The sequence below is a fragment of the Elgaria multicarinata genome, chromosome 1 (genome assembly GCF_023053635.1).
Source record: "Elgaria multicarinata webbii isolate HBS135686 ecotype San Diego chromosome 1, rElgMul1.1.pri, whole genome shotgun sequence".
In the NCBI taxonomy this organism is placed as follows: Eukaryota; Metazoa; Chordata; class Lepidosauria; order Squamata; family Anguidae; genus Elgaria; species Elgaria multicarinata.
The window spans coordinates 216,887,057-216,914,927 of record NC_086171.1 but is presented as its reverse complement, the minus strand read 5'-3'; the positions used below and the strand labels follow the sequence as shown (position 1 = coordinate 216,914,927).

General features: G+C 46.5%; 1 protein-coding gene across 1 annotated transcript in view; it reads right to left on the bottom strand.

Moving 5' to 3' along the window:
• EFCAB8 (EF-hand calcium binding domain 8) overlaps nt 1–25,722 on the bottom strand; it is an 81,832-nt gene extending 56,110 nt beyond the window's left edge. The window contains exons 1-9 of the mRNA XM_063144221.1: nt 25,622–25,722; nt 22,314–22,377; nt 16,990–17,170; nt 15,785–15,903; nt 13,741–13,844; nt 12,050–12,233; nt 5,340–5,445; nt 2,000–2,084; nt 982–1,094 (exon numbers count right to left, since the gene is read on the bottom strand). Coding sequence (XP_063000291.1) covers nt 982–1,094; nt 2,000–2,084; nt 5,340–5,445; nt 12,050–12,233; nt 13,741–13,844; nt 15,785–15,903; nt 16,990–17,170; nt 22,314–22,377; nt 25,622–25,722 — 1,057 coding nt within the window. The remainder of the gene's footprint in view (nt 1–981; nt 1,095–1,999; nt 2,085–5,339; nt 5,446–12,049; nt 12,234–13,740; nt 13,845–15,784; nt 15,904–16,989; nt 17,171–22,313; nt 22,378–25,621) is intronic.
• Nucleotides 25,723–27,871: the final 2,149 nt, after the last annotated feature.

Below are 27,871 nucleotides of genomic sequence, written 5' to 3'. Positions count from 1 at the left end.
TTATATCATGCTCTTCTAGTGCCCTTGCAAAGTTTAAAACCACAGTATAATTAGGGTGACCCTTATGGAAAGGAGGACAGGGCTGCTGTATCTTTAAAATAGGGCATTTCAGCAGGTGTCATTAGTGTGCATGAAGCACCTGGTAAAATTCCTTCTTCATCACAACAGCTAAAGCTGCAGGAGCTGTACTAGAGTGACCAGAGGGCAGGTGTCATACAAATGACACCTGCGGAAATTCCCTTTTCTATGCAACTGTTAAAGATATGTCCTCCTTTCCATAAAACCATACATTCAGTAAGAAATGCAATACAACTACGAAAGCAATCCAAACACAGAGGCAGACCCAGACACTTAGCAGGCAAAAGTTTGTCTTCAGGGACCTGTGAAAGACATCCAGAAAGGAGCCATCCATAGATCCATAGCCATCCAAAGGAGCGTGTTCAGAGGAGGGCAACCAGGATGATCAGGGGTCTGGAAACAAAGCCCTATGAATAGAGACTGAAAGAACAGGGCATGTTTAGCCTGGAGAAGAGAAGATGGAGGGGAGACTGGAGAGCACTCTTCAAAGACTTAAAAGGTTGTCACACAGAGGAGGCCCAGGATCTCTTCTCGATCCTCCCAGAGTGCAGGACACGGAATAACGGGCTCAAGTTAAAGGAAGCCAGATTCCAGCTGGACATCAGGAAAAACGTCCTGACTGTTAGAGGAGTACGACAATGAAATCAGTTACCTAGGGAGGTTGCGGGCTCTCCCACACTAGAGGCCTTCAAGAGGCAGCTGGGCAACCACCTGTCAGGGATGCTTTAGGGTGGATTCCTGCATTGAGCAGGGGGTTGGACTCGATGGCCTTGTAGGCCCCTTCCAACTCTGCTATTCTATGATTTTATGATCAACCCAACCACCACCACCGAGGCCGCTGCCTTCCTCCACCTGCCCCGTGGCTTTCCTCCGTTGCTCTCCTCCACCTGGCCCATCGCTTACCTATGAAGCTGCGGATATTGAAAAGCCCGTTCATGACAACATCCGTCGAGGTGAAAATCAGGACGTTCCCTTTCACATCTCCAACACAGAATACCCCTTTACATCCATCTGTCCTAGTGCAGGTAGGAAGAGAAGAGACAAAAGACCCTGCAGATACGCCGCAGATTCTGACCAGGTTGGAACTTGGCCTGGCCTGGAAGCAGGTCGGTGGCAGGCACCCGGGGCTGCGCATTTCCTTGCTACAGGGCGTCGATGGCAGCGCTGACAGTGGCGGCAACATTGTGAATGCGGCATCCAAGGGTTGATAACAGGGACAGGAAGCTGCTTGGGCACAGCAAGCATCCCTGATAGAAGGCGATCAAGGTGGCTATGTGCTACCTCCAGTATCCGAGGCAGTAGGCCTGTGTGCGCCAGGTGCTGGGGAACACAGGTGGGAGGGTGCTGTTGTACTCGTATCCTGCTTGTGGGTCCCTGGTTGACTGCTGGTCGGCCACTATGGGAACAGAGTGCTGGACTGGATGGACCCTTGGTCTGACCCAGCATCAGGGCTCTTCTGATGTTCTTAACCTATGATTTGCTACCGGATGCCACCATGACATCCGGACAGGGTTAATAGGGCTGGGTGGGCACCCCTTTCTCTCTCTCTCTGCCCCCCCCCTTTTCCCTCTCCCACTCTTCCTTCCCATCCAGCAGGCTGGCAGGGAAGGGGCCGGCTGCTCTTGCCAGATATCTGAACTGATCCCATGAGAACTTTTGAAACGAAGCCCAAGGACTGCTCCTTGGCCACTCGTGAAACAGGAGAAAGACACCCAAAGCCATACTAGCTGGGGTTGATGGGAGTAGCAGTCCGAGACCTCTGGGGGCCACCAGGTTGGGGAGAACTGGATTAGAGTGTTAAACTAGGAGCGGTGGGGGATCCAGGTTCGGATCTTCGGATCTTCACTGGGTATCAAACACCCTGTGACTCTTGAGCCAATCACTATCTGGGGGTCCACCCCTGGGGCTGCTGTCAACCTACCAGTAATCCATGGCTGTGGCACACCCGTCCAGGTCCACAAGGGTAAATACCCGGTCACATTTGTTACCGCCGATATCAAAGAATTCTGAGTGAAGAAAGAGGAGGCAGAAAACAGTCTTCAAGGGCTGCCTGTGCATCCCTTGCTTTCCCAGCTCCACCCACGAGCAGATGCCGTGGGATGGAGGTCCCATTGGAGCTTGACCTCTGGTGCTCCATTCACACATGCAAAGCCCATCGAGTGCTTCCGCCATCCCTCTTCTCCCTCCTCCCGTTATTATTATTATCATTATTTACATTTATATACTGCCCCATAGCTACTCCAAGAGAGGCTCAGAGTGTGGCAATGAGGGACAGGGCCTTTTCGGTGGTGGCCCCCAGACTCTGGAATGATCTCCCTGACGAGGCTCGCCTGGCACCAACGCTGCTATCTTTCCGGTGCCAGGTTAAGACTTTCCTCTTTGCCCAGGCATATGGCGGCACATCTTAATCACCCACATGTTTAGGGTTTTTTTTAACGGTTTTTAATGTTTTATGTGTGTATGTTCTGTGTTTTAGAATTTTAAATTTTGTATACTTGTTTTTATCTCAATTTTGGAATTTCTGTAAACCGCCCAGATAGCCCTGGCTATGGGAGCGGTATATAAGTGCAATAAATAAATAAAATAAATAAATAAACAGTGAACATTAAAAAGAAACATACAAAATTTTAAACCATAAAAAGCATAAAATACAAACAAAAACAGACAATATCGAATGCTAGCAGTCAGGGGTTTCCGTATGAAGCTGATGGGAAGCAGATTTGGAACGGACAAAAGGAAACTCTTCTGGATGCAGTGAAGGGTTAGCATGTGGAATTCACAGCTACAGGATTTGTGTCTTGACAGGCAAGAGGGGCAAACCCTGTGGGCTGGAATTCACACTTGGGTGCAAAACCTCCTCAGTTCAGTCCCTAGGATCTCCAGATGATGGGAAAGAAGTTTCTGCCGGAGACCCTGAACAGCCCCTGCCAGACTAAGGGCCTTTCTACACCTACAGCCCTTCCACAAGGGAGGAGGGGTGGTGATAGCGAGTTTTCCTATTTCAGCAATCAGCACTCACGCGAGCGAAGTTTCCCACAATGACAGGAGTGCCGTTGCGGGAGCACGTGTGGCCCGTTACGACGCTTGCGCCTGTATATCAGTAGAAGTGGGCGGGGCTAAGGAGATGGCTACAGGGCACAGGATTATTATTTTTAAATTAATCCGTAGGGATGCGCAGGAGTGCAGATACACAGCAACACATGGAGGGATAGGAACTCCGTCAAATATGCGCTCCTGCGCAGAGATGTGTGTTTGTTTTTTAAAAAAACACGGCGGTGAAATACGTTGATGATACCCATATGCACACGACCCTCACAGCTGATTGGCTGTTTGCTGATCCTGGAACTCACGGCGAACAACAACGCACACAGTGGATGCGAGAGAGCTGATAAAATCGTGACAAAAGCAGTCACAGGTATTCCAGGAAAACTGAAAGATGTAGCCGAGATCACCGCGGGAGCCGATGAACAACATGTGACTCGTTAGTGACTACTACGATACAATCCTGGAATAAACAGCTGTTGTAGACACCCCCTAGATCGGCTTTTCCAAATGTTTCGGACTACAACTCCCAGCATTCCTGAACATTGTCCAGATCGGGGAAGGCTGGAGTAGACAACTGGGATTTGGGAGATCTGGGTTCTAGCCTCCGCTTCACCGTGGAAGCTCACTGGGCAAATGCTATTTTGGGCTGCCTTAATAGAAGTATAGCTTCCAAATCATGTGAGGTACTGGTTCCTCTCTATTCGGCCCTGGTTAGGCCTCATCTAGAGTATTGCGTCCAGTTCTGGGCTCCACAATTCAAGAAGGACGCAGACAAGCTGGAGTGTGTTCAGAGGAGGGCAACCGGGATGATCAGGGGTCTGGAAACAAAGCCCTATGAGGAGAGACTGAAAGAACTGGGCAGGTTTAGCCTGGAGAAGAGAAGATGTAGGGGAGACATGAGAGCACTCTTCAAATACTTGAAAGGTTGTCACCCAGAGGAGGGCCAGGATCTCTTCTCGATCCTCCCAGAGTGCAGGACACGGAATAATGGGCTCAAGTTAAAGGAAGCCAGATTCCAGCTGGACATCAGGAAAAACTTCCTGACTGTTAGAGCAGTACGACAATGGAATCAGTTCCCTAGGGAGGTTGTGGGCTCTCCCACACCAGAGGCCTTCAAGAGACAGCTGGACAACCGTCTGTCAGGGATGCTTTAGGGTGGATTCCTGCATTGAGCAGGGGGTCGGACTCGATGGCCTTGTAGGCCCCTTCCAACTCTGCTATTCTATGCTCATTCCAGCTTAAAGGAAGGATGGAGAATGTGGATAGGGAGACATTTTTCTCCCTCTCTCTCAAAATACTAGAACCCAATGGGGTCACCCCATGAAGCTGATTGTTGGGAGATTCAGGACAGATCAAAGGAAGGACTTCTTCACACAGCACATAGTTAAATTTTGGAACTCAGTACCACAAGATGTAGTGATGGCCACCAATTTGGATGGCTTTAAAAGGGGGTTGGATCAATTCCTGGGCCCGATCTACACCAAGCAGGATATAACACTTTAAAAATGTTTTGAAAACGGTGTAAGTAATGTGTCCTGGGCCTGAACAGTTGTCATAACCATTATAAACTGTTATAAGCAGTAGTGTAGATCCTGCCCTGGAGGCAAAGGCTATCCATGGCTAGTAGCCCTGATGGTTGTCTGCTATCTCCAATATTTGAGGGAGTAAGCCTGGGTGCACCAGTTGCTGGGGAACATGGGTGGGAGGGTGCTGTTGCACCAGGTCCTGCTTTGTGGGTCCCTGGCCGACGGCTGGTTGGCCACTGTGTGAACAGGGTGCTGGACTAGGTGGACGCTTGGTCTGATGCAGCATGGTTCTTATGTTCTTAAGAGAGCAGATGTGGTGGGTGGGGGTCTTTGTATATACACGTGAGTGAAGGCACAAAAGAAGCAGTTCAGAAACAGAGGCAGAAGGCGTGTGAGTTGAAGGCTGGCAGCATCTGGGGCCGACATGTGCCCTCTCTGGAGAACTTACAGGAGGCGGCAGACATGGCCCTTCCCTCCGCCTCTGCTCCCTGTATTGCACTTTGTAAATAACACACGTACTGGAAAAATGCCACAGTCTTCCAGTGCATGCGCTCTCTCGCTCTCTAAGGAAGCGCCTGGCATGCCTCCCTGCTTGGGGAAGTAGGGAACACAATGCAATACGGAGATGCCCTTTTCAGCTTTGCGAAGGGCCCGGTGGGGGGACCGATTGTCGCTGCCTTGTCTGCTTACCAATGTCCTGATCAGTCGTTGCAACCGCCAACAAGTTGATATTCGGCAAGCACAACATGTCAGTCACCCAGAGTTTCAAACTGTGGCGCCGCTTGGTCTGGTCCAACTATTAGCAGGGCAGGGGATGGAGGGAGAAAGAAAAAGAGAAAAGGCCTCAGTCCGTATCTTACATGGGCTCACTGGTCCCTGGGAGCTGTAGTTCTGCGATGGCCAGCAGCAGTCTACAGGTTCTAGTAAGTAACCTCCAGCTTAGAGTCCTGCAACACCTTAAGCCTTATGCTGCCTTTGAAGGCCATTCAGAAAGTGCACTTTGTTCCAGACCGCTGACATGGTCCAAGTTTTATGTTCATATTCCATCCAGCCACGCTGGCTCCTTTTCTATTCCAGGTCTGTTTCAAAGTGCTGCTTTGGATTTTTAAAGCCCTTCATTACACCTTGGGGGCACGTAGATACCAGGCAGGGGGCCTTCTCAGTGGTGGCATCCTGACGTTGTGGAATGCTGTCCCCAAAGAGACTTGCCTGGGGCTTACCTCAATGTCATTTCAGCACCCCATGAAGGCCTTTTGGTTTTCTCAAGGTTTTATGATTAAACTGGGCCTGTTCTGACAACACACTAAGCCATGGTTAGGCCGCTAACCCTTCTGCAGCACATGGTTAGTGAGTATGTTTAAACCATGGTTATGTAGCCACCATGGTTAGGAATCGTTCACACGACGCGTTAAATCATGGTTCAGACGACACGCTAAGCCATCATGTTTAGCTCAAAATGCTTAACTGCCATGGCTTAGCATGTCATCTGAACAGGGTCGCTCTTTTATCTCTGTGAGGCTCTTACACTGTTTTTAGATTTCAGATCCTACTGCTGTTCGTCTACAGTACTTTTATGTTTTTCAGTGCTCTGCATTGCACTTTTGATTTTGTATTGTAAGCCACCCTAGGAAATAATTTAAATGGTGGAATAGAAAATCCCTAGCAAATAATACTAAAGAAATCATAATTAAATTCAGGATACTTAGCAGAATACTCAACACCTTCAACACACTATGAGAGCCTGTGTGATATGACAGCAAGAGCTTGGACCGGTGAAGCCTGAGTTCAAACCCTTTTCCTTTAAGGGGAATATGGCTGCCACAAAGAGACTCTGTCCAAAGTCCTGGTTGATTCACGTCCACAAATTGCTGCCCAGGTGTGTGTTTTGGAGGAGCTTTTGCTAGGACAAGGTTGTTTGCTAGAGCTAAATTTCTGATGAAGACTAGATTAGCTGCCTATCACTGACTTTCAAGTATCTGGTTTCTTATTACATTTGTGATCATTTAATTCATGTTTTTAAGGCCTTTCTGTCTCCTTGATGGCAAACTATGGAATTTTCAGGTAAACCTTTCGAAGCAAAGCTCTGCTCTGTGTAGCCCTGGAGCTACTAAGAAGCATACGCATGACATATTGTCCTTTTACATGACTACTAGAGAGAAATCGGTGGGTCTTTGTCAAACTAAAATAATAGGCGAGCCACAGCTGTATTAGACAGTGAGTACGGATGACAGTCAGAACATCTATGATCTGTCTTTTTTCCCCTTGGTTTGGTTTGGAGAGGTTTTTTTATCTGACCATCTATATATATTTGTGAGTGTGTGTGTGTTGTACTATATTGTGAAGTCATATTGCTTATAATAAACACTAACTGAATATACTGGTTCCCTACTGAGTTCTGAAGTTCACTCACATGCTCTTAGCCTATCATACTTCAAAGGGGTTTTGTCGAGATAAAAAGGGCCAATACCCATGTGCACCCAACTGAGCAACTGGAACATAAGAAGAGCCAGGCTGGATCAGATCAAGTCCAGCACTCTGTTCACACCACTGGGATACCAATACGGTCACAAGAATAAAGATTAAATTCCATGGATTCTTTGGTGGAAGTCACAACGGCTAAGTGGTATAAAGCAGACTTGTGATCTGAATGAATGTATTTCACAGACTACAATACCCACGCAACAAACTGGAAAAAAACTATCAACACAGCCAGGCTGGTATTCAGGAATTATAGAATAGTAGAGTTGGAAGGAGGCCTACAAGGCCATCGAGTCTAATCCCCTGCTCAATGCAGGAATCCACCCTAAAGCATCCCTGACAGATGCTTGTCCAGCTGCCTCTTGAAGGCCTCTAGTGTGGGAGAGCCCACAACCTCCCTAGGTAACTGGTTCCATTGTCAGATTGCTCTAACAGTCAGGAAGTTTTTCCTGATGTCCAGCCGGAATCTGGCTTCCTTTAACTTGAGCCCGTTATTCCGTGTCCTGCACACTGGGAGGATCGAGAAGAGATCCTGGCCCTCCTCTGGGTGACAACCTTTTAAGGATTTGAAGAGTTCTATCATGTCTCCCCTCAATCTTCTCTTCTCCAGAATAATCTACTATAGGACATACCTACCCAGAACAGAGAAAACAACGAAACAGTCCTTAGTATCACCTTTAGTTCTCAATTAAGACCACTCAAACGTATCACGACTGATCTACAGCTCATCCTGGGTGATCAGTCTACCCTCTCACAGGCACTGGGTGGGAGCCCTGTACTTGCCCAGTCTAAAAAGGCTCCTCACCAGCCACAGCAGACCTCAGAGCAGAGATGCAGACACAGGAACTACATAGATCCTGTAGCGGACACAGATGCCGCCTCTGTCCCCATATCTACAAATTTGACAGTGGGAAGGGCAATATTCAGAAACTAGTGGAGAGGGGATTTCAATCTCTCAAGGTGGCCATTCTTGAACAAAGGAATTTCAAAGACATGATATCAAGCGGAATTGCTGAAGTACAATTCAACACCATTTCCTGTGAATTGAATAAGGACTGAGCTTTTGTCTTGTTTACTACATATGTTAATCAGCTCATCATGGCAATGACTGGTGTGAACAACATTTTGGGAATGGCAGCTGTTAAGGTAATCATCACTGTCTGTACTTTCTGCATTTCAATTCCATTTAACAACAGAGTTAACATCCCCCCCCCAAAAAAATCCGCCCCCTTAGCATGTGTACATAAAGCTGCCAATTTGAGGTTAATGCTTCAAGCATTTGATGAAGTGGACAGCGCCCACGAAACCTTCGGCCAAAATAAATTTGTTAGTCTTTTAAGGTGCTGAAGTGTCGGACTGGGAGTCGGGAGATCCGGGGTTCTAGTCTCCACTCAGCCATGGAAACCCACTGGATCACAGACTCTCAGCCCAACCCACCTCACAGGGTTGTTGTTGTGAGGATAAAATGGAGAGGAGGAGGATTATGTACACCGCCTTGGGTTCCTTGGAGGGAAAAAAGGGGGGCTATAAATGCAATAATAAATTAATAAATAAAACCATTTGGAAAAAGATGGCTTGGGACCGCAATACCTGATGGAATGCCTCTCCCGACATGAACCTACCCGTACACTGCACTCAACATCTTCCCTCCTCTGAGTGCCTACTCTGAGGGAAGCTCGGAGGATGGCAACAAAGTCCTATGAAGAGAGACTGAAAGAACTGGGCATGTTTAGCCTGGAGAAGAGAAGACTGAGGGGAGACATGAGAGCAGTCTTCAAATACTTAAAAGGTTGTCACACAGAGGAGGGCCAGGATCTCTTCTCGATCCTCCCAGAGTGCAGGACACGGAATAACAGGCTCAAGTTAGAGGAAGCCAGATTCCAGCTGGACATCAGGAAAAACGTCCTGACTGTTAGAGCAGTACAACAATGAAACCAGTTACCTAAGGAGGTTGTGGGCTCTTCCACTAGAGGCCTTCAAGAGGCAGCTGGACAACCCATCTGTCAGGGATGCTTTAGGGTGGATTCCTGCACTGGTTGAGCTTTTATATTGTATTTTATATTATGGTTTTATACTGTTGTTTTATACTTTGAATGTTTTTAATTTTTGTGAACCGCCCAGAGAGCTCCGGCTATTGGGCGGTATAGAAATGTAATAAATAAATAAATAAATTGAGCAGGGGGTTGGACTCGATGACCTTGCAGCCCCTTCCAACTCTGCTAATTCTATTATTCTATAAGAGTGCATTTTCGGTAGTGGCCCCCCCGACTGTGGAATGATCTCCCCGATGAGGCTCACATGGCGCCAACATTGTTATCTTTCAGGCGCCAGGTCAAGACTTTCCTCTTCTCCCAGGCATTTAACAGCATTTAACAACGCTAAGTTTGTTTTCTAACAGACCCCAGAACTGTTGTTTTAAATGAATACTGTTGTTTTTATGTTTTAAAAATTTGTATATTTTTTTTTACTGTTTACTGTTTTTAACTCAGAGAGCTTCGGCTATGGGACGGTATATAAATGTTATAAATAAATAAATAAATAAATAAATAAATAAATAAATAAATAAAACAGGAAATAGCAGTAAAACGAAGAGCAGTGCAAATAGAAAATCCAATTTAATGAATACAAGGTCCAATCCACATGGGTCTGACCCACTCATGACGACAAGCCACTGGTGATTAATAGGCATAAGATGACCAACTGGTTAATAACTACCTACAGAGTGACAATTAGTTAGGCTAATTAACTCGCACCAGGTCAGATTTACAAGGAGTTCCAAATTGGGCAGCTTCATGGTTGAGTTCCCATTAGAAACTTCTGATGAAGTATGGAAACATCCCTTCCAGAGGAGAGTAGTAGTTCCAGAAGCCGAGTGATGGAGCACCAGCACTCTGCATAAGCAAATAGGGGCAGATTTACCTACGTCCCCAGACCTATTCAGGGACAATGAATTGAGGTAACATCAAGGAAGGATTTGGACTTTCGCTCTTCAAGGCAACGAAAACATGGCCTTGGCAGGATCTACACTACTGCTTTTCAAACGGTTTATAACAGTAGTGACAACTGTTGGGGCCCAGGACACGCACCATAGACACTTTTCAAACCATTTTCAAAATGTCATATCCTGCTTGGTGTAGGTCTGTCCCTGGCTTTGGTAGCTTTGCAAGGACCTCAAACTAGAAAGAGCTGGAGAGACTTAAGATACATGTGTGGCCTTCCCAGAACATACGCCAGCTGCGCCCTTTCCTAGAGTCGGAAGACCTAAAGACAGTGGTGCACGCGCTGGTAACCTCAAGGCTCGACTTCTGCAATGCGCTCTACACAGGGCTACCATTGTACCTAGTTCGGAAACTTCAACTAGTTCAAAATATGGCAGCCAGGTTGGTCACCGGTACATCTAGGGGTGAGCATATTACCCCAACATTAAAATCACTCCACTGGCTGCCAATTAGTTTCCGGGCAAAGTACAAAGTGTTGGTCATTACCATTAAAGCCCTAAATGGTTTGGGTCCAGGTTACCTGTAGGATCGCCTTCTCCCATACAGTCCGCCCCGCACACTCAGGTCCTCTGGGGTGAACTTACTTCAGTCAGCTAAAACTAGGCTGACATCAGTTTCCCAGAGGACCTTTTCTTCTGTCGCCCCCAGATTGTGGAATGGCCTTTCCGGAGGAGATTCGTAAAATTAACTCTGTATGATTTTACGGCAGCTTTAAAGACTAGCCTTTTCCGGCAGGCCTACCTAGATCGATGTAAAATCAAGATTTTTTAAGATGTATTGATTCTTGTACTAATGTTGTTCCCCGCCTCAATCCAAAGGGAGAAGAAATAAATATATGATGATGATGATGATGATGATGATGATGATGATGATGATGATGGAACACCTGGAAAGTAGGTTCACCATTTTATTTATTTATTTATTTATTTATTTATTTATTTATTTATTGCACTTATATACCGCTCCCATAGCCAGGGCTCTCTGAGCGGTTTACAGAAATTCTAAAATTAAGATTAAAACGAGTATACAAAATTTAAAATTCTAAAACACAGAGCATACACACATAAAGCATTAAAAACCTTTAAAAAAAACTAAACATGTGGGTGATTAAGATGTGCTACCATATGCCTGGGCAAAGAGGAAAGTCTTAACCTGGCACCGGAAAGATAGCAGCGTTGGCGCCAGGCGAGCCTCGTCAGGGAGATCGTTCCATAGTCTGGGGGCCACCACCGAAAAGGCCCTGTCCCTCGTTGCCACACTCCGAGCCTCTCTCGTAGTAGGCACCCGGAGGAGGACCTTAGATGTTGAACGTAGTGACCGGGTATATTCACGTCGGGAGAGGCGTTCCGTCAGGTATTGTGGTCCCAAGCCGTGTAAGGCTTTATAGGTCAAAACCAGCACCTTGAATTGGGCTTGGAAACATACAGGCAGCCAGTGCAAGCGGACCAGAGCAGGGGTTATATGGTCGAATCTTCTGCTTCCCGAAATCAATCTGGCCGCTGCATTTTGCACGAGCTGCAGCTCCTGAACCGTCTTCAAAGGCAGCCCTACGTAGAGGGCATTGCAGTAATCTAACTTGGAGGTTACCAGAGCATGGACAACTGAAGCCAGGTTATCCCTGTCCAGATAGGGGTGTAGCTGGGCCACCAACCGGAGTTTGTAGAAGGCACTCCACGCCCTGCGCTATATTCTTGGGAGAAGAGGCAGTGCAAGTCTCCATGCCATTCAGTTAGCTCTCGCCTTACTCAGCCCTACCTTGGGAAGAGGCACTTTGGTGCTCAAAGTCCCTGACAAGCATTAACAGTGGCCGGATCTCATATAGAAATGGGGGGAAGACAACTGGTAAGGAGAAAGGTCAAAGCCCTTTTCCAGGAGGATCCAAGGACAATCCACCCCACCACCCCTGCTGACCAGGTCACCTACATAAACAGTACGAAGCATTTTGAAGGTGTCGCTCCAGTAGTGCAGGATGCCGTCCCTGCTCACAGTGAGGAATCGCCCGGGTGTGGACCGGACGACACCTTTTCTAGGTTTCTCTTTCCTCTCCACAATCCCCCTGCTCTGGTTTGGGAAAAACTGGATCTGGACGATTTCCTCCGTGTGGGCCCTGAAGCAAAAGGAGAAGAGGGTGAGGAAGCCAAGGGCTACGGCCGCAAATTGAGTTCCTCTCTCAGCCATCCCTGACTTTTGCCCATCTTGCCTGAACTGAACTTATCTGTTGGGGACCCAGGGTGCTTGCAGGTGAGGCTTTCATCATGCAAACAGCCTGCCTAGTTCATGGCATTTTACAGGGAATCCAGACAACCTTATCTTCCCTTTGTAACTATCCAGTGTTTTCCTATCATTCTCTTACCAGAAGGAAGGGAAGGGAAGGGAAGGGAAGGGAAGGGAAGGGAAGGGAAGGGAAGGAAGGAAGGAAGGAAGGAAGGAAGGAAGGAAGGAAGGAAGAGCTGCACACGAACCCTTCCACCTGAAATGGCCCCGAGCAATAGAACTAGCTACAGAGAATGCACATTGTTTTGCTGGGTGTGCATAGAACCCATGTGGACATCCCCTCCCAAAAGCCAGCTGCCCACATCTGTATACATAAATCTTTCCCATCCCAGGACTTTGCTAGACGGAGGTTTCAGCCCGGGCTGACCCCGGGCTCACCTCTGTGCATCCAGATGACGCACAGGGGATCCCGGGGTCAGCCAGCGCTGAAACCTCCTTCGGCCCAGGCTAACCAGAATCTCTTTTGGCCCAGTATTACCTGTGGCCTCGGGCTCAGCCCGAGACTGCGAGCGTCTAGCTCATTCCGCCGCTTTTCCCGGCTACTGCGCTCACGAGTAGCTGGGACAAGCGGCGAAGCCCGGGGGGGGGGACATCGGAGCCGGGGGGAGGCAGGGGGAAAGATCAGAGGCAGGGGGAGAAGGGGGCTGGTGGGCGGGCAACGGAGCTGGCAGGGATGGGGGGGAACAAAGCTGGCAGGAGAGGGGGGGACTCAAGGCCAGGGATGGGGGAGAAGGTCTTTTTTTTAAGGGCCTTACCTAAGCGCAGGAGCGTTCCTGCGTCTGGCCCCTTTAAAAAAAAATGCAAAAATGGCGGATGCGACAGGGCTTTGCTTTCCCCTGTCGCGTCCATGTCTAGCAAGGTGCCCGGATTAGGCGATAGGTCTAGCAAAGCCCCCACTCTGGTGTATGTGCGGAAGCACGATTTTGAGTTAAATATGTGTTTATCCCTTCCTCCAAACAGCTTGCCTGGTCCTCCCAAGGCCCCACATTTCCCTCACCACCACCACCACCACCACCCCTTTCTTACAGTCCCACACAGCTGCCTTCGCTTTCCGTGGTTCCCTGCCTGACTGAGCCCCCAGCATGTCCGCACTCCAAAGGCAGCAGGTCCCACTGCACCGGAAACGCAGAAGTGGTGTTTGCGAAGTACTCACTGGCAGGGTTTTTTATCCCCTGGGGAAGTGAGGTGCAAAGGAACAGCCAGCGAGGAGCGTGGCTGGAATCCCTCGCTCCTGGAGACAAGGGATCGTGAAAATCACCATTGCCCAAGTGTGTCACTAGAACACGCCAGCCTGGCCTTCACCCACCTCCCTCCTGCCCAGTGCACAAGGGGACGCTTACACTGAAATAGATGTCATGGGCGTCTGGAACTCTGGGAGCATCTTATTTTTCAGCATGTCGTCCTTCCCTCGGTATTCACGTAGCATATAGTTCAGGTACTCCTCCTGCGAGCGGGACGGGGCAGAGGGAGATTCTCCTTGTTTTATTATTGCATTTATATCCCTCCTTTTCACCCCTCCAAGGAACCCAAGGTGACATACATAAGCCGCCTCATCTCCATTTTATCCTCACAACAACCCTGTGAGGTAGGTTGTGTTGAGGGTCTGTGACTGGCCCAAAGTCACCCAGTGAGCTTCCATGGCCATGTGGGGACTAGAACCCGGATCTCCTGACTCCCAGTCCAACACTTAAGCCACTAAGGAAATAGAAACCAAATGCACAGTTATAAGATGGGGAATACTTGGCTCAGCAATACTACAAATGAGAAAGATCTTGGAATTGTTGTAGATCACAAGCTGAATATGAGCCAACAGTGCGATATGGCTGCAAGAAAGGCAAATGCTAATTTGGGCTGCGTTAATAGAAGTATAGTTTCCAAATCACGTGAGGTACTGGTTCCTCTCTATTCGGCCCTGGTTAGGCCTCATCTAGAGTATTATGTCCAGTTCTGAGCTCCACAATTCAAGAAGGACGCAGACAAGCTGGAGCGTATTCAGAGGAGGGCAACCAGGATGATCAGGGGTCTGGAAACAAAGCCCTATGAAGAGAGACTGAAAGAACTGGGCATGTTTAGCCTAGAGGAGAGAAGATGGAGGGGAGACATGATAGCACTCTTCAAATACTTAAAAGGTTGTCACACAGAGGAGGGCCAGGATCTCTTTTCGATCCTCCCAGAGTGCAGGACACGGAATAACGGGCTCAAGTTACAGGAAGCCAGATTCCGGCTGGACATCAGGAAAAACTTTCTGACTGTTAGAGCAGTACGACGATGGAACCAGTGACCTAGGGTGGTTGTGGGCTCTCCCACACTAGAGGCCTTCAAGAGGCAGCTGGACAGCCATCTGTCAGGGCTGCTTTAGGGTGGATTCCTGCCTTGAGCAGGGGGTTGGACTCGATGGCCTTGTAGGCCCCTTCCAACTCTGCTATTCTATGATTCTACACCACCCTGGTGTAGTTGCTGGTATTGAACCATTGCTCGTGGTGCTTTCCAAAGGACAAGAGAATAGACCCCTGCCCTCAAGGCCTTCTATCTACAATTCAATACAGAAGACACAACAGAGTTATTTAAGCCACCGTGGGCAGCTCCTTATGTCCCTTATTAGCTCAGCACATAATGGCGTTGACAGGCAAGTTATTTGATATATAATGTATTAAAAAGAATGGTTAAATTTATAATTGTCTCACCTTTTAATTTTGCCTGCAGGTGAGATCCTGCAGAACGTTACTGAAGTTTGGCTCTAAGAAATTCAAAAGTCCTAATGTAGGAAGGTACCATGTTTCAGAATCCCTTATTAAAAGAGTTAAGAAACCTTTCAGTAAGTTTTGCAGGAATGAGTAGTTGCTCATTAAATATCACCTTTGTGCTTGTAGCTGTATCTACAACGCTCAGGGAGAGGAAAGCGAGTAAGATATGAAGCCGCACACACGAACTAAACTTCCCTGTTACAGAGTGACTGATGAAGCAACGAAACGTGAAAACAATCCGGAATAGTCGTTTCACTCAGTGTAGTGTTTTTATAGCAAATTTGTGCTTTATAATAATACGTCTCACTTTCTGCAGTTTTTCACAGCAAACACGTTGCTTGACAATTATATATCATCTGTGCATTATATTCACAGCAAATAAGTACCTTTGATTTTTCATATATAAAAAATTCAATAACATTCTGTGGTCATACATATACTATAAGTGTTGTGACAATAAAGAATTAAATGTTTAGCTAATTCAGTTGCCCAGTTGCACAGTTTATATTCATATCGTTAGTGTAATGGTCTTCTGTTTTGTGCCTCGTTATTATGAAACAGGGAAATATCGATGTAACCCACCTCTAGGCCCAGGGGGCAGGTGGGGCAGGGGTGCGCTCTACCAAACCGGACGCCTTACCCAGTCCACAGAGCCGTCACAGTTGGTGTCCACTTTCATGAAAATGACATCAATGTCTTCATCAGAAATATTCCCCATGATCTTTTTCATGGCCTTTCGGAATTCTTCTATATCCAGTCCTAAACAGCAACAGATAAATCCCCCTCAGCACAGAAGATGCCTGTGGACCTGACAGCATATCACCAGGATGAGGGGAAAGCAGGGTGACCCTACGGAAAGGAGGACTGGGCTCCTGTATCGTTATCAGTTGCATAGAAAAGGGAATTTAAGCAAGGGTTATTTCGTATTCATGCAGCACCTGGTGAACTTTCCTCTTCATCATAACAGTTAAAGCTGCAGGAGCCCTGCCCTCTTTTGTATCTGAAATTCCCTTTTATATACACAGGGCCAGTGCCAGGCTTTTTTGCGCCCTAGGCAAGGTGAGCTGCTTTCACCCCCCCACCCCACTGTATCCCCCACCCCACCCCAGGTAGGCAGAGACAGGTTACCTGTCCTTCGCCCGAAGTCCTCCTGGCTTGGCGGGACGCTGCGGTGGGATGGGCAGGCAGCTCCAATACCGTCCGTTCGCCGCCGCCCACCCCCAGCATCCCGGCTTGTCTTTGGCTGGGAGCCCCCAGCTGAAGCCAAGCCAGGAAGCTGGGGGAGGGCAGTCAGACGGCCCCACGTTCTGACTTTCGGCATGCGCCAGAAGTCAGAACGTGGAGCCATTCCTTCCCCCCCCCCCCCAGCGTCCCAGCTTGCGTTTGGCTGGAAGCCCCCAGCCGAAGCCAAGCCAGGGACACTGGGGGGCGGGGCAGAAGGCTTCGGAACGGTGCGCCCGGAAGCTGCCCTCACTCGGCCAGAGCGGCTCTGGGAATGGGAGGGTGACTTCCGGGGGCGCCGTTCGGTGCCCCCTTACCTTGGCTCTCTAGGCGGCTGCCTAACTGGCCTCTATGGCAGCGCTGGCCCTGTATATACAACTATTAAAGATACAAGAGCCCAGTCCTCCTTTCTGTAGGGTCACTCTAAGTGCCCATGGTGACCAAGTAGCATGGACAGGACCACTCTCCTCCCCAGCAAACCATGCATGCAGTTCATCACTTTTCAAATCGGTGAGTCATGGATTGATCCATCAACAGCGCCAATCAATCAGTTTGAAGCTTGCTGCCTGCTCTACGGAGCAGCTGGTGTCAGAAAAGACGCGGCCTGCAGGATGAGCCCCTCACCTCCTCCGCCATCAGTGTCGGCCTCATGGAACATGCGCTCCAGTTTCCGTAAGTGGTCGTAGTTGATCTGATCCTCCACCTTCTTGGAGCGGGCCTCATCGCACAAGTCCGCAATCTTCATTAGATGCCGGTGAGATGAGCACTCGCGTCCTGCCTTGCTCAGGATCCCCGGAAGTTTGGGCTGGAAGGAACACAACGTCAGACCAGGGGAACCATCCCTGGGCATTTACTCACATTGTTTCCCTCTGCACAGGAAATTTTAACACTGGCCTTTCTTTATACGGTCAGCAGACACGCACCCAAACAAGGCAAGTCTTTAAAGTAATGCCAGTACCCCTCAAGCAGCATAAATGACCTTAGACATACACCCCACCTCCACCCCTGCTCCAGCTCCTTCTCAGCCCTCAGCAAACATAAGAACATCAGAAGTGCCCTGCTGGATCAGACCAAGGGTCCATCTAGTCCAGCACTCTGTTCACACAGTGGCTGACCGGCCATGGATGAACAAGCAAGACACGGTGCAACAGCACCCTCCCACCCATGTTCCCCAGCAACTGGTGCACACAGGCTTACTCCCTCGAATACTGGAGATAGCACACAACCATCACGGCTAGTAGCCCTTGATAGCTTTCCCCTCCAGGAATTGATCCAACCTTCTTTTAAAGCCATCCAAATTGGTGGCCATCATAGTGAGTTCCATAATTTAACTCTGCGCTGTGTGAAGAAGGACTTCCTTTTATTTGTCCTGGATCTCCCACCAATCAGCTTCATGGGATGACCGTTGTGGCTTGCATTGAATAATAGGCCAGGTTGGAAGCAATTTATCACATTCCATTTAAACAGACCCATTTCTATAGCATCAAATCGGCGATTCTGAAGTTTGCTGCCTCTAAAGGAGGAAATTTAGTAAACCCTGCCTTAACTGCTTATAAAGCCAAAACAATGGCACAAATCCTTTATGGGCAGAGATTTGGGGCACCTCGAAGGCATTAGGCTTAGAACCCCCTCAGAACTACTTTTTGAGAGCATTGCTAGGCTTACCTAAAGATGTATTATCTGCTATGATTCGGTTAGAAACCTGTGGGCTGAGTATAGAGAGCCAAATAGACAAAATAATAATAAGCAATTGGTTTAAGGTACAACAGATGGATAATACTAGGCTACCTAAAAATGTTTGATAGAATTATCTAATAGATTACCAAATTTGATAAGCAAGGAACGCTTATCAAATTTGCAGATGACACAAAATTTGGGGGGATAGCTAATACCCTGGAAGACAGAAACAAACTTCAAAGTAATCTTGATAGGCTGGAGTGCTGGGCTGAAAACAACAGAATGAAATTTAATAGGGATAAATGCCAAGTTCTACATTTAGGGAATAGAAACCAAAGGCACAGTTACAAGATGGGGGATACTTGGTTCAGCAATACTACAAACGAGAAGGATCTTGGAATTGTTGTAGATCACAAGCTGAATATGAGCCAACAGTGTGATGTGGCTGCAAGAAAGGCAAATGCTATTTTGGGCTGCTTTAATAAAAGTATAGCTTCCAAATCACGGGAGGTCCTGGTTCCTCTCTATTCGGCCCTGGTTAGGCCTCATCTAGAGTATTGCGTCCAGTTCTGGGCTCCACAATTCCAGAAGGACGCAGACAAGCTGGAGCATGTTCAGAGGAGGGCAACAACCAGGATGATCAGGGGTCTGGAAACAAAGCCCTATGAAGAGAGACTGAAAGAACTGGGCATGTTTAGCCTGGAGAAGAGAAGATTGAGGGGAGACTGGAGAGCACTCTTCAAATACTTAAAAGGTTGTCACACAGAGGAGGGCCAGGATCTCTTCTCAATCCTCCCAGAGTGCAGGACACGGAATAATCGGCTCAAGTTAAAGGAAGCCAGATTCCAGCTGGACATCAGGAAAAGCTTCCTGACCATTAGAGCAATACGACAATGGAACCAGTCCAGTGACCAAGGGAGGTTGTGGGCTCTCCCACACTAGAGGCCTTCAAGAGGCAGTTGGACAACCCTCTGTCAGGGATGCTTTAGGGTGGATTCCTGCCTTGAGCAGGGGGTTGGACTCGATGGCCTTTAGGCCCCTTCCGACTCTGCTATTCTATGATTCTATGAATTAAAAACTGGGTACATCATGCAGCTCAATTTACCATCAAATATGGTTTTTCACTGACAGCTTAAAGGCTTCCCACCAAATATACAGAAAAACATCATCAAGAGAACTATAAAGGAGGTTGTTACTCAAAAGGACTTAAATTCTGCTTATGTGCACCATTATATTTTAAACTCAAAGAGGCTTGTGAATGTGCAGATTATTTTAACAACTTAATATTTGCACAACTTCGCAAAGCTTTCTCAGAGTTAAGGCTAAATGTGATGGACACAGCCTATAGAGATGGGAGGCACAGGGGCATCCCAATAAATGAGCATTCCTGTATTTGAGGTCACCCTGAGCCACAGGACCTTGCCCATTATATTTTGCACTGTCCCTTATACAATTACCCAAGGGAACAATTTGTGACACCCTTAGTTGAAAATTGTCCTTCCCAGAGCCCACTGGATGCGATTTTTTACCTCCTAGTGGATACGGATAAATATGTGACTTGGAGTGTAGCTCTGTTTGCCACAGCTGCCAGAAAGATCAGAAAGAAATACATAGCAGAGATAGCCGTCAATTGTAAAGGAGATGGCTGCATTTGACCATGTCGGATTTACATCATATTGCTTATTGATCACCCATGACACACTATTTTATACTTTTAAATTTTGTATATCATGTGTTATATCAGCCTTCCTCAACCTGGGGCGCTCCAGATGTGTTGGAGTGCATCTCCCAGAATGCCCCAGCCAGCTGGCTGGGGCATTCTGGGAGATGCAGTCCAACACATCTGGAGCGCCCCAGGTTGAGGAAGGCTGTGTTATATGCATTATGTCTATATGCATTATGTTTAACTTCTGTAAATTCTTTGTTTTTCTATATTTTAGCATGATTATACTACTGTTGTTGTTGTTTGTTTTATGCAAAAGCCATTGGCCAAAAGCAATAAACTTGACTACAGCATCAAATCTCTGCAAAAAGCAAGGAGAAAATGGTTCTGCAAGTTTGCTGAATAAGCCAGTCAAAAAAGTAAAGTAGTTTTACACATCTTTGTTTTAATTAATAAGGCAAAATTATAGTAATGAATAAGGCAAAGAACCGACGTTTACGTGAATGTTCACGTCCTGGCATTTGCCGAAAGAAAAATGTCAGAAGATTGTTAGCTGGTAGTTACTACTAGCTGCTACAACACTTCACTTGCTTGGGTGGGAAGTGAAGAGAAATAAAGGCCGTCAGTGCAGATTTAGCAAGCATTGTCTAGCCAGACATGGCTATTAAAAAACAGATTAGCTATGTGAGACTCAAGAGAAATAGCAACCTCTTCACTTTGCATGCCTATAAAAATATTGACAGGACACCCTGTTTCATGGACTCAGTGCATTTTATAGGAGTTTTACCAAAAACACATATTTCTCTCCTTGATTGCCCCCCCCCCCACATACACCCGTGATTAATCCCAATAATTCCAGGCTTCAGAAAATGAAGAGGGCCTCCAAAATAGGAGAATGAAATACTGAGTGTAGCCTTTTGCAGAGAGGAATTAGAAGTGGTTACATCAGCTCATATTTCCTTGACCTTCTTCTCACACAAAGATTCCCCAGACTAACAGCACGTATAAACAATCACACCTATTTAATTCTGCATTAATTGGATTTTACTGGTTTGAAATCTCATCCTGGTTTTAACATATTAAAGGTTTGATTTGTTTTAGAATCATGTATTTATTGTTCTAATTTATATGTATGATTTTATCTGTATGCCACCCTGAGATCCTATAGGGTGGGATATGTTTTAATATTGAATTAATACTTAAAAGGTTGTCACACAGAGATCATCCCAGAGTGCAGGACACGGAATAACGGGCTCAAGTTAAAGGAAGCCAGATTCCAGCTGGACATCAGGAAAAACTTCCTGACTGTTAGAGAAGTACGACAATGGAATCAGTTACCTAGGGAGGTCGTGGGCTCTCCCACACTAGAGGCCTTCAAGAGGCAGCTGGACAACCCTCTGTCAGGGATGCTTTAGGATGGATTCCTGCATTGAGCAGGGGGTTGGACTCGATGGCCTTGTAGGCCCCTTCGAACTCTGCTATTCTATGATTCTATTGTTGTTTTTACGCTTTTGTTGGTTTAACATTTTTGCGTATTTTTTTTTAATGCTCACTGTTTTTAACCTTTGTAAACTGCCCAGAGAACTTCAGCTATGGGGTGGCATATCAATTTAATAAATAAACAAATAACCCAGAATAATTGCGACTCCATATTCTTTCTGTGCTCACAACTACGAACGCGCACACCAGGACAATCGTGCGTCTACTTAGAAGTACTCTCAGGCAAGTGGGTACAGCCTGAAGCTGCAATCCTACACATAATTGCCTAGGAACGGGACTCATTGAACACAGCTGGGCTTGGATTGCCCTGCTATTCTCTAAGAAGTCATACCAACATTAGTAGAATGCCTCACTCTATAAAATGCAGTGAAAGTATAGGAAGAATTCAGCCTTTCATGTACTACTAAATTAATTCAATTGACTGCAAGTAGACCTGAAAGATGAAAGGGTGTTAAATCTTTGACACTGACATTACTGTGAGCAGAAGCCCAAATTCTGCTTTCCCGTCCCCTGGCCAGGTTTTTAAATGTTTCATTTATCCCCCTTCTCCCAATCCTCGGTTTGCAGAAACTCCAGAGATTTTGTATACCCCAAACATATTTACAAACACTCTTAGAATCCCAGAAATTTTTAGGATGGAAACCAACATCTAACTTCCACCTTCAACTAGGGAATGTTATGACAAGTGCGTAGGGTGACCATATGAAAAGGAGGACAGGGCTCCTGTATCTTTAACAGTTGCATAGAAAAGGAAATTTCAGCAGGTGTCATTTGTAGGCATATCACACCTGGTGAAATTTCCTCTTCATCACAACAGTTAAATCTGCAGGAGCTATACTGCAGCTATATTGTGAACAGATTTAAAAGAGGGCAGGGCACCTGCAGCTTTAACTGTTGTGATGAAGGAAGTTTCACCAGGTTTTCCATATATACAAATGACACCTGCTGAAATTCCCTTTTCAATACAACTGTTAAAGATACAGGAGCCCTGTCCTCCTTTTCATATGGTCACCCCACAAGTGCGGCCATTTCAATCCTGAAAACTGATAGCATTTCGCTTGAGAGAGGAGCAGGATGGCTCTCCACCCCGTGTTGGTCATTTACTTACTGGGATAGGTATGGCTGGGGACTGCTGCTTAACGCCAAGGTCTCCTTCAGAGTCCAAGCTGCCCCTAAAAATGTTGGAAAGAAGCCAAAACATTTTTAAGTATTTGAATTGAGGCTTTTCAGTCTTGTCGTTGACCCAAGGTTGAGATGACAGCTGACACGGGCCCAGCTCTAGACAACAGAGATTGAAATCAAAAAGGGCAAAAAGGAGGAACCTGGGAAGTCAGACCAGTCTGACATCCATCCCTGGGAAAATTCTGGAGCAGATTATAAAGAAGTCAATCTGTAAACACCTTGAAATCAATGCAGTGATTACTAGAAGCCAACATGGATTTGTCAGGAACAAGTCCTGTCAGACTAATTTGATCTCATTTTTTGATCGGGTAACCTCCCTTGTGGACTGTGGGAATGCTGTGGACATAATATATCTTGACTTCAGCAAAGCTTTTGACAAAGTACCACATGACATTCTGATTAACAAACTAGCTAAAAGTGGGCTAGATGGAACAACTATTAGGTGGATTCACAGTTGGCTACAGAATCGGACTCAAAGAGTACTTATCAATGGAACCTTCTCAAACTGGGGAGAGGCAACAAGTGGGGTACCACAGGGCTCAGTCCTGGGCCCAGTGCTCTTCAACGTTTTTATTAATGATTTGGACGAGGAGGTGCAGGGAACGCTAATCAAATTTGCAGATGACACAAAATTGGGTGGGATAGCTAATACCCTGGAAGACAGAAACAAACTTCCAAATCACGTGAGGTACTGGTTCCTCTCTATTCGGCCCTGGTTAGGCCTCATCTAGAGGATTGCGTCCAGTTCTGGGCTCCACAATTCAAGAAGGATGCAGACAAGCTGGAGTGTGTTCAGAGGAGGGCAACCAGGATGATCAGGGGTCTGGAAACAAAGCCCTATGAAGAGAGACTGAAAGAGCTGGGCATGTTTAGCCTGGAGAAGAGAAGATTGAGGGGAGACATGATAGCACTCTTCAAATACTTAAAAGGTTGTCCCACAGAGGAGGGTCAGGATCTCTCCTTGACCCTCCCAGAGTGCAGGACACGGAATAACGGGCTCAAGTTAAAGGAAGCCAGATTCCAACTGGACATCAGAAAAAACTTCCTGACTGTTAGAGCAGTACGACAATGGAATCAGTTGCCTGGTGAGGTTGTGGGCTCTCCCACACAAGAGGCAGCTGGAAAACCATCTGTCAGGGATGCTTTAGGGTGGATTCCTGCATTGAGCAGGGGGTTGGACTTGATGGCCTTGTAGGCCCCTTCCAACTCTGCTATTCTATGATTCTATGAAATCCTGTCTCTGTAAGACATAATGGGTGGCCTCGGATATGGCTCTTACACTCAGTCTCAGTTTCCCCCCTGTAAAATAGGAATGATCCCAAGCAACCTCAAAAGAGTCATTTGTAAAGCTCTAACCTCAATTGATTAATCCATCTTTTTTTAACCTGATGACCCTCCAGGTATGCTGGATTCCAATGGCCGTGCTGGACATGATGGGAGCTGTAGTACCACATGTTTAAAAAAATAAATACTAGCTTGACTTGCGCAAACCATCTGCACGCTAGTACTTTATTGCTCAGTATACTTTTGCAGTTTTTCCATGGAGCCTGGAAAAGCCGGGCAGGAGGCTGATCTGGAGCCCTCCCAGGAAACTCCCCCCGCCGACATGCCCACCAACCTAAGGGACTTACCTGAGGCCTGTACACATGCTGGTGAGCTGCCCAGCCTCCTCTCTGGGTTCCATCCCCTCCCAACCACTCCCAGCTGTGTTTAGATATCCTGTTGCTTAGCCACACAAAGTTCTTCTCACAGCTCAAAACCTCCAGCATATAAAGTTCTTCTCATAGCTCATATACACATACACACACACACACACACACACACATACACACACACACACAAAGAAAGTATGCATTCACACACACTTCTAATGACTGTAATTTGATTGATCTATCAAGAATTCTTTAATTGGGTAACAGCCCTAGCTGTTTGGAAAGTGAATGAAATTAAAAAAACACCACAGTTCTCATGAACGTTTGAGAAATGATGCACGTCATTAAAAGGCTCTGGGTCCTTAAAAAAAATTGTTTAGTGCTGGTTTTTATCTGAAGTAATGTACAAAACAAAAGGAACAAGGTCTCTCTCTCTGCCAGAAGACTTTTAAATCTACATTGTTATCAAGGCAGGGGCCAGGAGAGGTGTGGGATGGCAAAGCAGCTGTGTCTAATTTCCAAAGGGGAAGCTATGTTGACCTGTCATAGCAAAAACAACAGTCTGGTGCTACTTTGCACATGAGCAGTATGCCCACCTGTGCATGCCCAGAGAGCCCAGAACCTCCCAGAGAGCTTTGGCTATTGGGCGGTATAAAAATTTAATAAATAAATAAATAAAATAAATGCTCCTTCTTCCACACTAGAGGCCTTCAAGAGGCAGCTGGACAACCATCTGTCAGGGATGCTTTAGGGTGGATTCCTGCATTGAGCAGGGGGTTGGACTCGATGGCCTTGTAGGCCCCTTCCAACTCTGCTATTCTATGATTCTATGATCCTCCTCAGTCACGCTTTGCACTCTTTTGAAGAGCCGACTAGCCAGGGTCTCAAGTCTGACTGCTATATACGGCCATGTTCGGTCCCGAGTAAATAAGGACCAACAGCAATTAAGTGGCAATTAAGAGAGCTCCAGCTATTGGGCGGTATAGAAATGTAATAAATAAATAAATAAATTAGTAAGAGTGGTTCTGGCCCACATGTGCAAGCCAACCGTGCTCAGTTTTCTGTTTCATTTTTTTAAAAAAAATATGGGTTCTGTGCAGATCCTAAGAGCAGAACATGAGGGAGCGCTGAGGGAGCAATAGTGCTGTGGACACACTAAGCACAAGCTTCCATCATTTATTGACAGTTAGCTGGGGGAAAGGTAATAACGGCTGGGGAAGGCAATGGCAAACCACCCCGCTATAAGGCCTGCCAAGAAAACGTCAGCGAAAGCTGACGTCCCTCCAAGAGTCAGTACTCGGTGCTTGCACGAGAGGTTCCTTTCCTTTCCATGTTAGGTTAGCTTGCCCCCTTTGTGTAATGAGCGCCTGCCCTGGAACCCAAAAAATGTGGGTTCAAGAGTGCTTTTGTGTTACTTTTGGGGTGAGAATCGCCCTACTCAAACAAAACCTTTGCTTTGCACTCTTTTAGTCATGATTTACTGTGTCCTCTCTGCTCTGCCTACTACCATTAGCTGCCCTGCCGTCCAACCCATCAGCCCCCACTTAGTAATGTTGACTTTGCCCTATCACCCAACACTCACCATGTCACAGAGGGGTGAATACTCAGTCTCTGAGGTGTGCTTAACCGGGAGCTTGTCAAGGAGCCCTCAGCAGAGTGGGTGGATTTCCCAAAGGTAGACATATTGCTTTATAAGACTGTCTCTTGCTGTGAGTTCTGCCAAGGACTTGGCAAACCGCTTGGAACGGTCTCTGAAGTACCAGTAAACTCAACTGTGATGTCAAACGTTGGAATGATGACCTCATTTCACAGAACCTCAGGGAGGGGCCTCCAGGCCCTAGAACTCTCGCTACTAGAGCCACCACTAAACGTGCACCTAGCAGGAAAATCGGTTGGAATGGAATGGGGAGAGATCGAGGACCTGCAAATGAGTAGTTAGACTGGGACTGTGGAAGTGTAGGGAAAGTGAAAGTGGTTCAGAAAGGGCTACACTTAGTTCATCAAATGTTGAAGGGTAAACTATGCTCCCAGTAATTGTATAATTTACAAAGTACTTATAATGCAGTTCTTCTTCAGAGATTGTCACCTGCATTGTTTACTAGTATCTTCCCAAATTTCAGCCACTAAGCATTTACAATTTTCTTTCTGAATCAGTAGAGGGAAGCAGACTTCTTCTGCCACCAACACCTTGCTTTGGGTTTGCTTTTATGGTGTGTGTGTGTGTGTGTGTGTGTGTGTGTGTGTGTGTGTGTGCAGGATTAAACCCAAAAACTGAATTGTAATTTGGAGGGATTCAAGAACAAATGATGTAAGAGCCCTGTGGGATCAAACCAAGTGCCCATCTAGTTCAGCACTCTGTTCAACCCAGTTGTTGACCAGGGACCCACAAAGCAGGACATGGTACAACAGCACCCTCCCACCCATGTTCCCCAGCAACTGGTTTATACAGCCTTACTGCTTCTGATACTGGAGGTAGCACATAACCATCAGAGCTAGTAGCCATTGATAGCCTTCTCCTCCAGGAATTTATCCAACCTCCTTTTAAAGGCATCCAGATTGGTGGCCATCACATCTTGTGGTAGTGAGTTCCGTAATTTAACTCTGCGCTGTGTGAAGAAGTCCTTCCTTTTATCTGTCCTGAATCTCCCACCAATCAGCTTCATGGAATGACGACCCCACTGGGTACTAGTATTACAAGAAAGGGAGAAAAATGTCTCCCTGTCCACATTCTGCACACCATGCACGATTTTGTACACCTCTTATCACGTCTCCCCTTAGCCTCCTTTTTTCCAAGCTAAACAATCCCAGTTTCAATTTGTAGACAAGGCCACCCTAAGACTTTTGTAAGTGAAGGGAACATCACATTACACAATATAAAAAGATAAAATAGATAAATAGCTACTAGATAAAATAGATTTAGTTTGCTGCACACAGCTGTGTCACATTCCACGATTTTGATTTATACTATATTTTCTTTTAAACTTTATAGTCTGGGACAGAGAACATGGGTAGAGCTTCAGTTTATAGATCCCATGAAGCTGGGGAATGCAACCTAGCAGCAGTTAAAGCAACACAGAGCATTATCCAGTGCTGCCACTATGTTGGAAAGGAGCCCCACTAAATTGTTCTACTCCAGAAGTGGTAATTTCAAGCTTGTTTCCTGGCTTGCACTAGCAAATGCAAACGTTTCTGGCCGTGTGTTTGGAGCTGGCAGACTGCCGGATTTGGATACTTACCGTCCTATTACTGCACATGTAGCTCACTTGTGAACTCTTGAGTGCTATTTGTAGTAGAGATGCAGGATATAAATTTAATGAATGATAGAAGAAACGTGCGGTAGAGGGTCACCCGTCAGCCCTACTGTCTCCATTCCTGAATGGGATGGGGAGGGGAGTCACAAGCTCTTTCACAGTTGTACAGGTGGCCATCTGTGAAAAACTTTGGACACAAGTTTTATACAAATCTTTACTCAAGAGAAATCATGATGCTGTAAAGGCAAGATTTTAATGGAAATTCTTGTGTTTTTATTTTTTAGTCTTTTGACAGTTACAGTAAGAATTGTCATTGCAAGTCAGAAGGTTGACAAGACTGAACAACAGAGTTAAGAAAAGATCTCCCACAAGCCCACTTGAAAGACATATCCTGTTGGGTACAGAAAAGTACATGCCTCTTTCTTTTTTTCTATTTTGCTTGCCTTCCAGGTAACTTGGGATAAAAGAGAAGACTAAGAAAGGCTACTTGTATTTTCAAGTGAAACAACCCTTTCAGCAAGCGAAAACTTCACATCAGGTACTGTACCAGGTCAGCAGATTATTCGTAATCATCTGGGGAG